At 42.3% G+C, this 16,040-nt stretch overlaps 2 protein-coding genes across 5 annotated transcripts in view; one reads left to right on the forward strand and one right to left on the reverse strand.

Moving 5' to 3' along the window:
* Tdrd1 (tudor domain containing 1) overlaps positions 1 to 11,778 on the reverse strand; it is a 41,281-nt gene extending 29,503 nt beyond the window's left edge. For both annotated transcript variants that reach the window (XM_048338204.1, XM_048338203.1), the window contains exons 1-3: positions 11,735 to 11,778; positions 2,991 to 3,321; positions 1,378 to 1,436 (exon numbers count right to left, since the gene is read on the reverse strand). In XM_048338204.1, the coding sequence (XP_048194161.1) occupies positions 1,378 to 1,436; positions 2,991 to 3,315 (384 nt within the window). In that variant the 5' untranslated portion in view covers positions 3,316 to 3,321; positions 11,735 to 11,778. The remainder of the gene's footprint in view (positions 1 to 1,377; positions 1,437 to 2,990; positions 3,322 to 11,734) is intronic.
* Positions 11,779 to 12,411: 633 nt separating this feature from the next.
* The window catches only part of Ccdc186 (coiled-coil domain containing 186), a 32,321-nt gene continuing 28,692 nt past the window's right edge, over positions 12,412 to 16,040 (forward strand). Inside the window, exons 1-2 of one of the 3 annotated variants that reach the window (XM_048338209.1) lie at positions 12,412 to 12,620; positions 13,395 to 13,455. The gene's annotated coding sequence lies outside the window, so the exon portion shown is untranslated. The remainder of the gene's footprint in view (positions 12,621 to 13,394; positions 13,456 to 16,040) is intronic. The other 2 variants (XM_048338210.1, XM_048338208.1) reach the window with 2 other exon arrangements.

Genomic DNA, 16,040 nt, shown 5'->3' on the forward strand with positions numbered 1-16,040 from the left:
TGATAAAAATTCATTTCAATTATAACTATACATGCAGGCTGCTGGAAAATACTTCATGAATGCCAGGTAACAGAAAACAAGTCATATTAATAACAGACAAAAGATTACAGAGGAGAGAAAATTAGCAAAGAGACACAAAAGGTCAATCAATAGGGAAACAACAATACTAAATGTATGTGGAACAAAAAAAAAAAAAGCAAAACTCGATTGAAAAGATCAATAGGCAACTAATCCTTAAGTACGGAAACCTCAAAGCTCTTTCAGAAACTGATACAACAGACAGAAAGCCACCAAGAAACAAAAAAGACCTCAACATCATCATCAATCAACAGGATCTATTAGGCATGTACAAGACCATTTTAGCTGGTAATAGAATGTGTACTCTTTTCAAGTGCCAACAGAACAGGTACTCAAAGTTATAATCTGAGCTATGAAACAAAACTCAAGAAACCTAAAACAATCAAAGGACTGATGCTAATGCATAAGGCCCTGAATTCAATCTCCATGGTCAATCCCCCAACCTCGCAAAAAAAGAACCAATTAATATAGTCATACATAAGGTGTTCCCCAATTACCTCCACTCACAATAGACAAACTAGAAATGAGTAACAGAAGAATAATATATAGTCTCCAGGCACTAGGAAATCAAGAATACACTTCTAAACGATTCCTAAACAATGTGTGGGTCAAAAGGAAAGCCTTAAGTTAAAGACACATTCAACTGAAAGAAAATCACAACAAATCAAAATTGTGGGACCTAGGGGAAACCTAATATATATTAGAAATGAATACATTAGAATGAATCTATTAGAAATCAAATGAATCAAATGAATATATTAGAAAACACACACGTCTCAAATCAGTACTATAACCTCTCATCTTGTTCTAGTTTGGACCTTGATACTTCCCACATGCGAAAGGCATAGTCTCCAGAGGGATGTTATGGAGGCATTGTGGTCTTTGTGATAAGGGAGCAGTGAGAAGATCTCACTGGCTGCAGGTCTTCCAAGGGCACGGTGGGATCCTGGTCCCTTCCTCTCTCTTATTTGCTTTCTTGCTATACATGAGCTGTTTTGTTCAGCCTTTGTATTCCTGCCATTGTATGCTTCCTTTCAAGGGATCACAAACGATGGGGATGATTAATCACCACCTGGGACCTTCAGGCAAAACTAAGATCCAGAGCCCAGGCCCTAAGTTCAAGCTCTGTGAACAACAACAGCATGCAAACTACACTTGCCCTAAGGGCTTTTTGTTTACGTAACAAAAAGTTAAGATAAAGGAAATTTGAATGATACCTATAAATCACAATTAACACAATATAAAAATGCTTATAAAAGCTTTTACTCAAAAACGCAGAATAGAAAAACTGTAACTTACAGTTTTTACTTCTTTGGATGGTGAATTATTTCCAAGACTTAGTGGTAACACTGCATTACCTAGGGAGGAATAAATAATAACTAAATAAATGCCAAATATTCTTTTCCTATTCTTGGTAATATAAAATAGCAACCTTCAATGATGAGCAAGATAAGAAACATTTTGCTCTTCCTACTAGGGAATAAGAATTTGTAGAGGAAGACAAAATCGAGACAAAGTCTTACTTTGTAGTCCAGTCTGACCTCAAACTCACAACCTTCCTCCTGAAATCTCCCCAGTGCTGGGATTACAAGTGTGCACACCCACCTCAAAATTACCTTGATATTGTTCCTATCATTGTGAACTTTTCTCCGTTCAGTCAGGTAGTAGTAATTCTCAGATTTTTTGAAACATAAAAATTATCATGGACTCTAAATTTTCTTTTATTCAAATAGTACTGTACTTGAATTTTTTTTTTTAGTATTTATTCATTAAAAATAAATGCAGTAGGCTGGGTGCAGCCTTCCAGGGAGCTAGGATTACAGGCGTGAGCCACGGGTGGCCAGCTCAGGCATCTTGACAGCAGAGTCCTCAAGTGCTAGAAGCTCTTAAGCTCAAAGCGGCTCAAGGTCCCTCACATTTGGTTTGCTTCAAAGTTTGAATTTTATCACGAGGAACAAAGTATTGTCAGATGTTCTCACTTTGTTAGTTTTTTGAGAAAATACTTGACAGCCATCTGGGTCTGAAGCCAAGAAGATGTCTTCAGGAAACCAAAGTTTGTTTTCTGCTCACAGCTCACCCAAACACTTTTCATACTTCACAAGTTGGAAACAATTCTTACTTTCATGACTCCAAATGTTAATATATATATGTACACAAGGATCAAAGTTCAACACAAGGACATCTTAAAATAAAACGGTCATTTCTGGCTAACCTGTAAGTGTACGGCAATGAAAACCTCACCTACCAGTAACCCAGGTGGGTGCCTGACTTGAGTTAAGCTATTAAGCTAATGATCCGGGTTGAAGGTAGCACGGCATAGGAAAGAACGGCAAATGGTGTTTTGACAAATTGGGAGAAATGGTTTTGACCTGCTAAGGAGCTCTAGATGTATAAGAATCCCATTTTTAGAGTTATACTAACACAATGTTAAAAGATCACATCTCATGCAAAGAAGCTAAATGTTACCCCCTCTTTAAAAGGCTAGTTTTGAGAATTAGAGGATAATAAATCACATGAAACTGAACGATGTCTTTAAAAAATATTTAACTATGAATTGCATAAAACACATATAGTTTTAAAATATGGCCAATATTTAGAACATCCATGTACAAACGAACAAGCCTCCTTTTCTCATTCCTAGGACAGTTCTCTGATTAAAGTGGAATAAAAGCCCACCCATAGATATTCCCTCCTGAGCAATGTTTGAGACTCAAACCAAATGCTTGGTATTTATCCTTCAAAAATAATGATTAAATGCAAACATTCTAAGGTACTCACTGTTATCTGCTCCGTTATCATTCTGTACATATACATTATATTCCATAGTATGGAATATAATATAATATGGAATATATTACTGAGACAAGTCAGAAACCATCACCATCAAATAGCAGGAAGGCTGATTTTCTCACCTGTTGGCATTATCTTCCTGTCTCCTTTGGATCCAACCACTTCTCCATTGATACCAATAGGATTTGAAGATACTGAATTGTCTTCCTGACTAGATAAATATTGTTTGGTTTGCTCACAAAGCAAAAAATTGTCTTTTTTACTCCCATTCTCTGGGCTTTTCAACCTGAAACTCGGATGGTTATGGTGTGCTCCAGGACTTCTTAAAGAATCGTGTGATGGAAGCTTGCTTTCATTTTTCTCAAAATTAAATGGCTCTGTCATCTTACAAGTAGATACTTCCAAACTATTTCTTGGCATCATATTAGGCACTAATGTAACATCCATCAAAGTCTAAGGAAAGAAAAAATATTTGAAACCACTTTTAATTACAGAAGAAGAACTACTGTAGTTTAGTTCAAATATTTATATAATGGATAGTTACTATAAGTATTCCAAAGCAGACTTAACCTTGACACCAGAATCTGGTCTACAAGATACAAGAACAATTCTCTTAGGAGAAGTAAAAGCTCCAAGTTTCACAGAGTTCAACAAAAGACCAACCATAAACGTGCAAAAAGAGTCAGAGTCTCACTTTCCTTTCAAAGGCATATGAAGCAGTAGCAACAGAAAAGGCCTTTTGTGTCTTAAAATAATGATTTCAAATCTAATTTCACCTTATTAATGATATACTAGTGTCTCTCACTTCAATCGGGTCCTCACACCTACCTTTCTATCGTCTCCTGACTCCTTTACTCCCTGCTACTTCGTGCTCCATTAAGTCCTCTACGGTGAACCACAAACCATCCAGAATACCCTTGGCTCTCCCAACTGCCTGATCAGCCAACCATCCTTCTCAACTCCTCTCACCTTACCCCAATCCCCTCTGGCTTTCAGAAGCCCCTTACTTTAATAGTCTGTAGCTACATTCTCATAAATTGTATCTTGTACCTACTTTATAGGCCTATTTGTATGTATGGTCTTCCAAAAATAAGTTGTAGACATATTACAAGCTTTCCATGTTTCATTTGTTGCAAAGTACCTCAGAGAAACTTCTATCTAGAAATGATGCCAGTCACACGTTTCCAATTGTTCTTAAAAAAAAAAAAAAAGGAACTGTCACTGGGTGCCAGTGGCTTATTCTAGCTGTTTAGGAGGGTGAGATCTCAGGATAGAGATCTGAAGCCAGCCCAGGAAGCAAAGTTTTATCTCCAAGTAATCACACACATACACACACACACACACACACACACACACACACACGGGTGGGGGGAGGGGAGAGGGAGGGAGACAGGGAGGGAGAGAGAGAGGGAGAGAGAGGGAGAGAGAAAGAGTTAGTTGTGCTAACTTTTAGCACAAAAGCTCAGGGACAGCACCCAGGCCCTGAGTTCCAGACTCAGGACTGGCACCAAAAATAAAATTGAAGTGTCCTGTTTGAGAGGAGGCACCCAGAGTAGACAAATTATTCTTCTTCTTGACACAGTTATGCTAATTTTGTCTGTAAACTACAAGCAAAAACCTTTGCCTACTTTCCTCAAAATTTCAGAGGGAACAAAGGTTTCATTAAGCTGAAACTAGTAAGTAATACTTTAATGCTGACATGGTTTTGAACAACTGTAAATACAAGAGAAATCATCCCTCTTGGTACCCTAAAACTATTTTCTGTCTTAATTTAGGCCTGGTCCAACTCAACTGGACAATGCATAAAAGAAAGTAAAAATTCAAAAACACACAAGCCAGGCACTGGTGGGTCTCACATGTAAATCCTAGATACTCAGGAGGCTGGGATCTGAGTTGTGGGTCAAAGCCAGCCTGAGCAGCAAAGTCTGTGAGACGCTTATCTCCAATTATTCACCAAAAAAGCCAGAAATGGAGCTGAGGCTCAAGTGGCAGAGTGCTAGTCTTGAACAAAAAAGCTCAGGGATAGAGCCCAGGCCCTGAATTCAACTCCTAGTACCAGCACAAACACACACACACACACACACACACACACACACACACACACACTTGAGCAATCTCAGTGTACCAGATTCTAGACAATCCCTAGAACTGCAGGACCCCAGAGCCATAGGTGAGCAGTTCTGGTATAAGAACCTTCAGCTGCCAGGAAACGTATACCTGTACTGCCTAAACTGGAGGTACAGGTTGAGAAATACCCTATGGGATACATTCACTGAGAAATAAGTCTGATTACAAAAGGAAAAGTTCCCCTCCCAGGGGAACTGGTGTGGGGGGCGGGGATAATGTACACTGAGTAGTTCTAGACTCTGCATAAGAAGTATGAAGTTGCATTAAGATATTAGTGTAACTACAAGAATAGCTACAGACTGCATACCATTAAAATCAAAGAAAAAAATCTTAAACAGGAAAAATACCCAAACACTGGCAATCCAAAAGCATCAATAAGATAACTGAAGTAAGCTCCAGTAATATATCAAAGAAGTCACCTTAATTAGGAGATAGACTGACTCATAGTGAAAAGCATTCAGCTAGATGTTAGGCACAAAAGGCACATATAAAACCAAACTTCTACAGTCAGGTTGAAAATAAAAGGACTAAAGCATGCAGGTACGAATATTTTATGATATGCAGATAGCCAAAGTGAACTGTTACTAAGAGCAGATAAAATAGAACACAGGTAGAACATTCTGAGACAAAAAAAGTAAGACAGAAGAAATCCTCTAAGGAAAGACAGAGTAGCCTAGACTCTTTGAGTTATCATAATGCCGCTTCAAGATATAGGAAGCAAAAAAAAAAAAACTGACTGGAGGAGAAATTCAACCCACAATGATAAGCACAGGTGCCTTAAAGAAATCAATAAAGAATATTTTAGAAACATAAGTTTGTCCTAATAGGGATGATTATAATAAGACCACAATAACTCCAAAAAATCCACACAAACACCACCTAATAGCTAAAGCCTAGATTCACTCTTAATCATATGCACAAAATGAGTGAAGAGATTTTACTGCTATTTGAACGAGGTAAAATGTCACAAAGGAAATAACAGCAAACATACCCACATAAACAATTTAAAAAACTGATTGGCCTCAAAATAAGCATGAGAACAAAGATGACCGTTTTGATCCCTTTGTGAAAGTGGGATAAATAGGCATTCAGATACTGCATAGACTTTGCCACTAACTGGCCCAAATGCTATGGTCAGACGCTAAATGATGCTAGCCATAGTTAGTAATAATAATGTCCACAGTCAACAGAATAGCAAAGAATTGTCTTCTGACTGGGACTTCTGAAAAAAAAATTTCTGATCAACAGGGGCAGATTTATTTGGCAGGTTCTTTACCCCTGTCTTTCTGTTACATGGATTTGAAGACTTGTCACTTATCTTGCCATCAGGATGCAATAAGCAAACTCAGAATGTTGGAGCAGGAAATGGGAAGGGCCTGCACCACCGGCAGTTATCTCTGAGCTTGGTTGGCTACTCACAGACAAGTTGTGGCATCCATTTGCATCTCAATTCCCCACCAACAAAACAATGAGGAAAAGGCAAGCACAGTGTGCAGAAAGATCAGCTGACAAAATAAAAGGAAGATATCCAACTCCATATGTAAGGTTTTCGTGAATTCGAATGGAAAGTATGTATTATTCTCTGCCTAGAATGGGTACAAATTAGAAAGGATACTCTTTCATTTCTTAAAAGAATGTATTAATATCGGTTTCTGGCAGTGTATTCAGATCTTAAAATTATTTTAAACCATTTATTTGATAACCCTTCTTCTAGAAATCATCTCATTAAAACAAATACAGATACTAAAACATCCTGGATGTAGAATTGCATTTAAAATGGCAAAAAGGGAGTTTAACTGTGATGTCTCAACTAACCAGAATAATGGTTTCCAAATGCACTGTAATGTGGTAGTTAGAATGTGAAAGGAAAAATAAGAAAAAGAAATCCTGCATATTCAACGGCAAAAAAAAAAAAATCCACGTTAAAGATGAGAAATTCATTACATTTTAAGTGAGTGTTCTGGGAAGGTAGACTAGTAAAGAAAATCCTTTTACTCTCATTTTACAAATTATATCTAAGGATGAAGTGCTTTTATATAAACAAGTCGTTTTATAGATGGGAGAGCCCTGTGATATTAACTTACACGCTTCTTTTTAGAAATCTCAAGTGGGGGGGATCATAAAGCCCCACGTAGTCATCATCTTCTCTACCTTCTCGGGACACCCAGTAGGGCTGGGGCCAATCTTAGCTCCTGATTCAGCCTTCCATAACCTGTTCTCATTAACTTCACCCACAGTCAGCTGCACACTTCCCTACTACAGATAGACCACTACAGACAGGCCAGTCTTCCATGTAATTTTGATTTACTTCAGTTCAGGAACCAGGACTGATTAAAAACAACCAAAAGCCTGTGGTTTCCTCTAGGGGAGCAGGGGCATGGTGCTTTGTACAAGGAGGCATTCAAAGGATACTTATATGATACAAAGTATTTTACTTGCACCATCACTGCTGTTTTCTTCATAACAACCTGGGTTGAGAAAATTAAACTCCCTGACCTAATGGTACCTACCACCTGGCAATCTGAAACCTAGAATCCAATCCTGTAAAGGTTTACAGAAACAGCTGAAGCTCATATCTTACATCAACTCTTCCAAAATCCAAAAATTTGCAAAAATACATCTGACTTTAAGGGTAACATGAGTCTTAAGACTTGCTGTAATGTTTAATCAGCATTTAAATTCATTTAACAGGATGTAACCTAGAGAGAAGGTCCAACTGTGGTAGAGTATTTGAAAGATACCCTTCAGGAGCTTTGATCCAAATACTTGAAACAAATACAAATGTAGATCTAATACAAGGAGGATTTTCTTTTTTGGGGGGGCACTTTATGATGCAGCATATTTTTTTAAATGGCTCTCCTCTCTCAATTGACTCCTGTTGCTTGCAAATCTCCAGTGGACCAGCATCATGGAGTAATACTCTTCCCAACTGCAGGCAGCAGACTCTAACATATTCAGGTGAGGAGACTGACAGATACTACTGCAAGCAAGGGTCATGATACCTTGTGGGCTACACCTCATGTAGTTTTACTTGTGTTGGCAGTACTGGGGAAAAAGCACATAAAAAGACGTGTCCCCAAATCCCTTTGCTTTTAACTTTGTTTTTCAGATAGGGTCTAGCCCAAGGGTCTCTTGAAAGGATCCTTGGATTCTTTTAGAGTTGGAAATCGCCAATGTAGTATGAGAAAAGTAGACTGGAAGTCACCAATTTCTATGGTACTGCTGATAAAAGTGAGGCCTCCAATTTGCTTTGATTTCAAGCTCTAACCTCCCTAGGTGAACTTTCCTAAGGGAAGACCCTCCCTTTTTACTGCCTTAAATTCCAACTTCCCCCCTCTTACAGGCTGCTAGAAGCATCCTGGGATAGATTATATAGTGAACCAGGCCCATTCTGGATGGGGGGAGTGGGGGCAGGAGACCAGAGTAAATACTTTTAATAATAACCAAGTGCACTCAGAGATACCCAGATGTAACATTTCCTCCTCCAATGTTACTTTTGCCTCCCTGGAAAGGAAATGCATTCAAGGAGAGCCATTCTACCCTAAGGAAACATCATAACAAAGATACAAAAGTAAATGGTTCAGCAGAACATGAGCTTTGGAGTCAGACTCACGGCCAGCTTTACTCATTTAGCTATGCTATCTTGGTCAAATCACTATCTTTCTAGGATTTCTCATAAATCCTAATCATGAGGAGTAAAGGAGCAACCAAACTATAATATAACCACACTCAGCACAGTGGCTGCTGCATTATTTCTACTGTAGCCCCCCCCCCCCCCGTCCCAGCCCTTTACTTTCCTACCTACTCTGACAAAGTGTCCTGTTTTCATTCAAACTGGAAATAATCTAAGTTCAAGCCTTTATTTGTACAAATGAGTAAAAGACAGGGATTAGTGGAGTAACTCGCCTCCTCGCCACTCCCACCCCTTACTCTGAGGAAAAGCCAGGTTCACAGCCCTAACTGTGCAATTCTCACAGCTGGTGTCTTGAGGGAACTCAAGGCACCTGTTCTAACTCGGGAGTTACTCCACGCAGGTATTTGTAGTATGAACCCTAGAAAAGCCAAAAGCCAAGAAAAGTGATTGGTACTCAGCGGGTGTATTAACACCTGTGAAAACAGCTCAGGCTCACTCAAACAAATTGGATGCACCTTCCTCACCCACAGGAGGTGGGAAGTGTTAGAGCAAAAAGGTCTAGGTTTAGTAGTTTGCGCTCCGGCTTTGAGTTTAAAGGAAAAAAAGAAAGGCCAGAATCCACAAACAAATTTCCCAAGAGGGAAGGCGGACATATACATGCATAGTAATTATGCCTAGAAATGTTATTTCCAAAACCTACAGCAGAGTTCCTGCTTGCCCTCACCCCCAATTCCAGGCATCTCCCCCCTCCAACCCATACAGAATCCACCCACCCCCCCTAAACCTCTTATCTAAGACCAGCCCTTCCCAGCCGAGGTTCCAAGGGCTCCCTTGCCCTTCCAATCCTCTTCTTCCAGGCTCTGTGCCCGCTCAACGCCTGACTTAACGCCCGATCTTAACGTCCACCCACCAACGTCTGGACCCCCAACGACCCGAGTCCTCCCTGCGTCGCCCTCCTGCAGCCTCTCTCCTTCTCCCAGGCTCCTGAGAACCCCGATCTAGAAAGAGGTGAAAGGGCTACAAACCCCCTGACCTGTGTCTCTGGAAGCCCGGCCGTCGGCCTCGACCTCGGCCGGGAGTGCGGTACCGCAAAGGCCTCACGGGTGCTCACCTTGCCTCCAATGCCCAGCGACCCTAGCGGCTGCAGCCCTGCACTTGCGCCGTCTGCGCCCACGCGCGCCCGCCACGCCCACGTGCACCCCCTGCGAGCCTTGCGCGCGCCCCGGAAGCTGCGTCCTGCCCCCCCCCCCCAGTGCGTCCCTCCTCCTTCAGGGCGCCCAGCAGAGTTTATGGCTAAGCAGGCGGTGCTTCCACGGGAGCTTCCTACAACTATCTTTCCAGTTTTCTCTAGAAAGTTGTCCCTGGGAGCTCCATGGGCCAAATGTGGCCCCAAAGTGGCCTTGGCTCTGCAAAAGGCATTTGGGGGGCACTGTAGCCATCGTCAGGATCTTCCAAGGTTTACCAAATGAATCCACTGTCTCTGCCTGGTGAAGGGGGTGTACCCATGGCTCCCCGTTCTCTTCAACTTTCTTTCTGTAGAACTCTTCACACAACTTCAGAATAATGTAATAGCTTAGAGTGTTCATCACCCAATTCGTGGTCAATCTTATCTAAATTTGCATTCTAGTCACTTCCTGCAATGTTTTGAAGCAAATCCTAGATTTTTTTTAAAAAAAATAAGTTTTAGGTTTACAGAATGGAAAAGAAAGAATTCCCACAACCAGCTTCCCTAAATATTAACTTGTTATATTAGCATGATGTTTTTTACAATTAAAGGATCAATATTCATATACTATTAACTAAAGTCCGAAGTTTAACTGGATTTTTGTAGTCTCTCATCCCCCCCCCCCCCCTTCCCTCTTCGGATCCAGGATTCCACATAACATTTAGCCATTTGTCTCCTTGGGCTCATCCAAGCCTTGACAATTTCTTATGACCTTGAGAACTCCTAGGACAACTAGTCAGGCATTTTGTAGGATGACCCACTATTAGAATATGAATTGCTGGAAGGACGACTGCTGAGGTAAAGTGCCATTTTCATTTTATGTCAAGCATATATCTAATGAACATGACCAATGACAACAGATGTTGGATTTAGTCATCTCACTGAAGTAGTGTTTGTTAAAGATCTCTACTATAAAGTTTTCCTTTCCCATATAGAAAACGTTTGAAAGAAGATATTATGCCAAGCCCACATCTGAGTTGAACAAAAGCAACTTATATCATATATTTCTTGCCCCAAACTTATAATCAAACCTTGTAACTTATCAGTGCAGGAACTATTTAAAAACCCTAGTCTGGAAAATAGAGGTATATGTTAGGTTGGTTATTTTTCGAGGTCTTTTAAATAGGCTGTAGCCACCGCCCCCCCCCTTCCCCATTGAACCCTGGGCCTTGTCCATGTTAGGCAAATATCCTGACATACATCCCTGGCTTCAGGCTTTCTAATGAAAAAAAAATTGCACCCATGACTTCATTGTGAAAATTGAAAGTGGATTCATTTATTTCATTTATTTCATTTCTTTGATTTTTTGTATGTGTATTTTTCCCTATAAGTGAAAAAACTTGGTTTAATATGCTATAATTATTTTCGAAATTTCACTTATGAGTGGTAAAACAGCTTGAAATGTCTTTGATCTTCTCACATCCCTTTTTTCTTTTTTTTTTTTTTTTTTTGGCCAGTCCTGGGCCTTGGACTCAGGGCCTGAGCACTGTCCCTGGCTTCTTCCCACTCAAGGCTAGCACTCTGCCACTTGAGCCACAGCGCCGCTTCTGGCCGTTTTCTGTATATGTGGTGCTGGGGAATCGAACCTAGGGCCTCGTGTATCCGAGGCAGGCACTCTTGCCACTAGGCTATATCCCCAGCCCTCACATCCCTTTTTTCTAATGGCAAAACGTACCTTAAAGTATTTGAGAAGTGCTATTTCCTGTTGAAAAGGACTCAAACAGAGGTAGGTAGTGTTGCTCCCCCCCCTCCCCCGGGGGAAATTAGTATAAAAGACCACGAGTGAGCTTCGCTTTCCAAACGACTGCATTGAAAACTCTTCTTAACTATTTTTCTCTCCGTAAGTTGGACTTGAAATACAACACTGTTTCACTGCTCACCTTTCTTCTGCAGGCTGGGCTGGGAAGTTGTATTTGCTGCCCTTTTAAGGGGGTCTTGCAGCTGGCGGGCCGAGCCAGCCCGGAGGAAGTCCGCGCAGCCCCCCCAAAGGTGCCGGCTCCGTCCTTTGCAGGCCCACGCACCCACACTTTGTTATTGCACAATGGCAGTCGGTGCCACTCTGAAGATCCGAACCCTGGGGCGTTATGGAAACAGTTCGTCGGGCTGAGCTGTCACATGGACAGGTAGGCTGCTCCGGCCCACTCCACGGGCCCATCCACGTGAGGTCCAAAGTTTCGCCTCAGAGCCGGGAAGCCACAATTTCGAACTCTCTTTTCTTGCTTTACGCACCTGACTCATAAGAGAACCAGCCCAAGGTGAGGGAGACACTACCCAACCAGCACCCCCTCCGGGTTGGGAAGGGTCGGGAGCAGTCAGAGCAGTCTGCGGGGTCAGGGGGAGTGGAGCCGGGTCGGCCCGGTGGGGAGGGGCGTCCAGGTATGCGAGGCGCTGGGCGGGGCTTCCCGGGGCCTGGCTCGGCTGGAGGCGGGCTCAGCGCAGGCCCCTCCCACTGCAGGCAGGTTACCTCGGACCTGAAGGTGCGTGGCGTCAGGCCGCCCGCGCCGCGCTGATTGGCTCCTTCTCGCAGCCCCGCCCCCTCAGCTGTAGCCCAGCCGGCTTCAGTGTCGCCGCCATCTTTGTTGATGTGTCAGCTCCGCGGGGGTTGCGGGGTGAAGCCGCGGGGGAGAGCGAGGCGACCGGCCGGGATCTCCACTGCCCCCTCTCCTGCCTACACTAACTTGGCGGAGCCCGCCATGGAGAAGGTGACCTCTGAACCGGAACTCCAGCGGCCTCGTTAGGGTGCGGCCTGGGGCTTGGGGAAGAGGGGTGAGTGCGTGAGGGGCGTCCGGAGCGGATTGGTAGAGGGTCCGAAAGCGGGGGTCGCGGCACCCCTACATCCCCGCACGTCGACGCCCTGAGCCGGAGCCACCCGACCCCGCCTCCCCGCCCAGCTTCTCTCCGCTGGGGCCGGGGTTCGGCCGGTGATCGGGAGAGGGGCCGGGCCGGGCCCTGGGAGCTCGGGGTGGGGGGCGGCCGGGCCGGGCGGCGGCGGTGTGGGGGGAGGGGGGTGCGCGGGCCTCGGGAGCCCCGGGTTCGGGTGGGTGCCCTGGGGCGCGCGGGCCGGCGGCCGCCGAGCGCCTCGGGCCGGGGACTGGTCCCCGGACCGGCGGCGGGTCGTGCTCTGGGTTTCCGAGTTCGTGTGTGGGTGCGTTGGGTGTTTTCCGTGGGGACTTCCCGCTCCCCCCACTCCCGCCAGCCACGTCCATTCCCCGCGCCTCCCGGCTACGGGGAAGCGGGTCCCCCCCCCCCCACCCCCGGCGTGGAGAGGAGACCTGCGGTGTTTTGTTTTTATGTTGCCTTTGTAACCAGAGAGGGGCGGGCATTCCGTCAGCCCTGAGTGAGGAGGGTTTCAAGTTTGTGTCTCCAGCCCATCTCGTGAAAAGGTGTTTGTTGTAATGCCCCACCCATCCCCAAAATAAATTTTAAAAACCTTCTAGGAGCTCCCAAGTAGCAATCCCGGGGAGCCGGGCGGGAGGAACTCTGATTGTCCAGCTGTTGACCTAGCTTGCAACTTCCGCAAATCTTGTCTTGATTTTCGAGGAAGATGCCTGAATTTGACGTCCGTGCAAGAATTGTGACTAGAAGCCCGCCTCTTTCCCTGGTTAGTCTTGTTACCCATGAGAGACTGAAGAGTTAAAAGGAAAAAAAAAAGGCGGAATAACGCTCAGCATTTGGCAGTTCTTATTCTGCGTGTCTCTCCTATTCCTTGATGACCAGTTTATTTCTTCCTAAACTATAGGCAGGCACAGTGTCTAAGGAAACTGTGTGGTAAATGAGTGGAACAATGTTTCAATAGGCGTGCTGTACCGATTAAAAGAAAAATTTATTACATGTTTAGATATGTTGGGTGCGGCCTTTTCTTGGTGCTAAATTACTTTCATAACTGCGGAGTGTCAATCTGGTGAAAAAGATTGAAGTTCAGTAGACATTAATACTTAAAAGGGAAAAGTACTTCAGTATAAAGTCCACTGTTTGCAGCTACGTTTTAGCCTTTAGCCATCATTTGCACAAATTTAAGAAATAATTGACCTTTTTTTAAAAAAATTTAATCCTTTCATGTTATTTTAATTTGATGATACTGGTTTATTCACAAACAGCAGTATTAGGAGTACACATTCCTTTTTTTTTCCAGTGTAATAGGCAAGAATGTAAAATTATGGAAGAACCTCCCAGAAGATGCTTGGATTCTTTACTTTTTAAAGGCCTAGCCTAATTCAAAATAATTGCATATATACATAAAGCTTCTATTTTGTGCTGACTGCAAGGAGTGGTTATGGTTGTCTTGTGTTGTAGTGACCACACTATAAACTTTTAGTTCCTTCACTCATAAACTGAAGAATTGCCCATGGATGTTTAGCAACAGCATGACTGATAATTGTTTACTCAGATTTAAAAATCCATTTATAGCTATCTGCCGACCAGTAAGGTTGCATGTCCTCTTTAGGGAAGAGATGACAGGTTGAAGCATGAAGCAAGCACATTTAGAAAATCATTTTTTCCCTTTAAAGAATGACAAGTAACCTACCCTGGTTTACCAAACCCAAGTTAAAATAAGAGTCCTTAACCAGAAGTTCTAGGTGGTTTTTTGTTTGTTTGTTTTTGTTTTTTTGGCTAGTCCTGGGGCTTGAACTCAGGGCCTGAGCACTGTCCCTGGCTGGCTTCTTTTTGCTCAAGGCACAAAAGCTAATTCTTCAACTTTTCATAAAGATATCTATCACCTGGTTTACAAAACTTAAATGTTATATTGAGCGTTTATTTTAGGGGGAGCAGTAGGATAGAAGATAATTTGAATCTACAAATGATCATCTAATCTTATATGGCTTCATCTCCTTTGAACATTTTCAGCTCCATTTTAAAACTTTTAATTGCACTAAGAAGTAAACAAAAGGAAGAAAAACTGAGGTAAAGGGACCCTAGAAACTAAGGATGAATGGACCCCAACACAATACTGACTGGATTATGATTGTATTTCATAATAACATGCCTGTCATTAAGACACATGAGCTGAGAGCTTCTATAAGATTATGTAGTAAGTGCTAATAACTGTCTAAACTACATCATACCAAATTAACCAAACCCAGGCCAAAGATGACTTTGAAATTTGAGCATTAACTGGAACTTTTAGTGTAAAGCAGACCAACAACTTATTTTTTGTACTTGTCGGGAGTTGGCATCAAAAATTTTCTTTTTTCATATTTGGAAGAAAATGTAGGCACAATGCGCCTTATATTTTATTAGACTCACTGAACTTTTTCAAATGAAGATCTCTATTAGAGACATAAAATTGCATGGACCTATTTAACCGATAACATGACATATATAACCTGATAATGTGATACATGACATGGTCTTGTGATACCTAGTCAAGCACACTTCCACTGAGGTACCTCTCCAGCCATCTTGGAATCTTCTTGAGCCACAACTTCTCTTTCTCCTGTTACCTTGTTACAGGAGTAGGTACTGTTCCATCTATTAGCCCAAGGCTTTTAATAACCATTGGTGTGGGAGGGTGTGGGGAGCTCATGCATATCAGTGTAACATAGTGTACAGTTCTTCTGAGGAGACTTGCATACAAAACTAAACAATCCCCTCATAGGGATAATTGACCATGACCTCATGTAACACTTTCAGACTGGTGAGCTCTAGTTTAGGTTTCACTTAAAAGTAATTCAATACATTAAACTTAAATGCTTTCAAAAGCTTAATTAGGATACGACAACTGGACTTTAAAAATACTATTTCCATTTTGTAGAACAAATCTAGAGTTCCTTGAAAAGCTGTTTTTGTCTTTTAAAAGTAAAATTTGATATGTATAAATTCACCTTATTTGAAACTTGTCAGATATTTTCAAAATGGGAAACATGTTTAGTATCCATTTTAGAGGTATCAGTGGGATAATTTAAGTCTACAATGATCTTCTAATCTTATATTGTTTCAAACTTGGCCATTGAACTTTTTCTGCTGATAAAAATTTAAAAGTTTTGTTTGTGCCTAAGTAAACAAGAAAAAAAACCAAACTGGGTAAATGGGCAGATCCCAAGAGGAAATGAACCCCATAGTAGTATTGACTGGATTACGTATGTGTAACATTGTCTCATATATGGGTTCTCTTCTGTTTATTTACAAAAAAAACTTACTCAGGAATATTATTCTTTCAAAATTAATGGTTCTGAACAGATTCTGAAT

Source organism: Perognathus longimembris, chromosome 2 (assembly GCF_023159225.1).
Source record: "Perognathus longimembris pacificus isolate PPM17 chromosome 2, ASM2315922v1, whole genome shotgun sequence".
Taxonomy (NCBI): domain Eukaryota; kingdom Metazoa; phylum Chordata; class Mammalia; order Rodentia; family Heteromyidae; genus Perognathus; species Perognathus longimembris.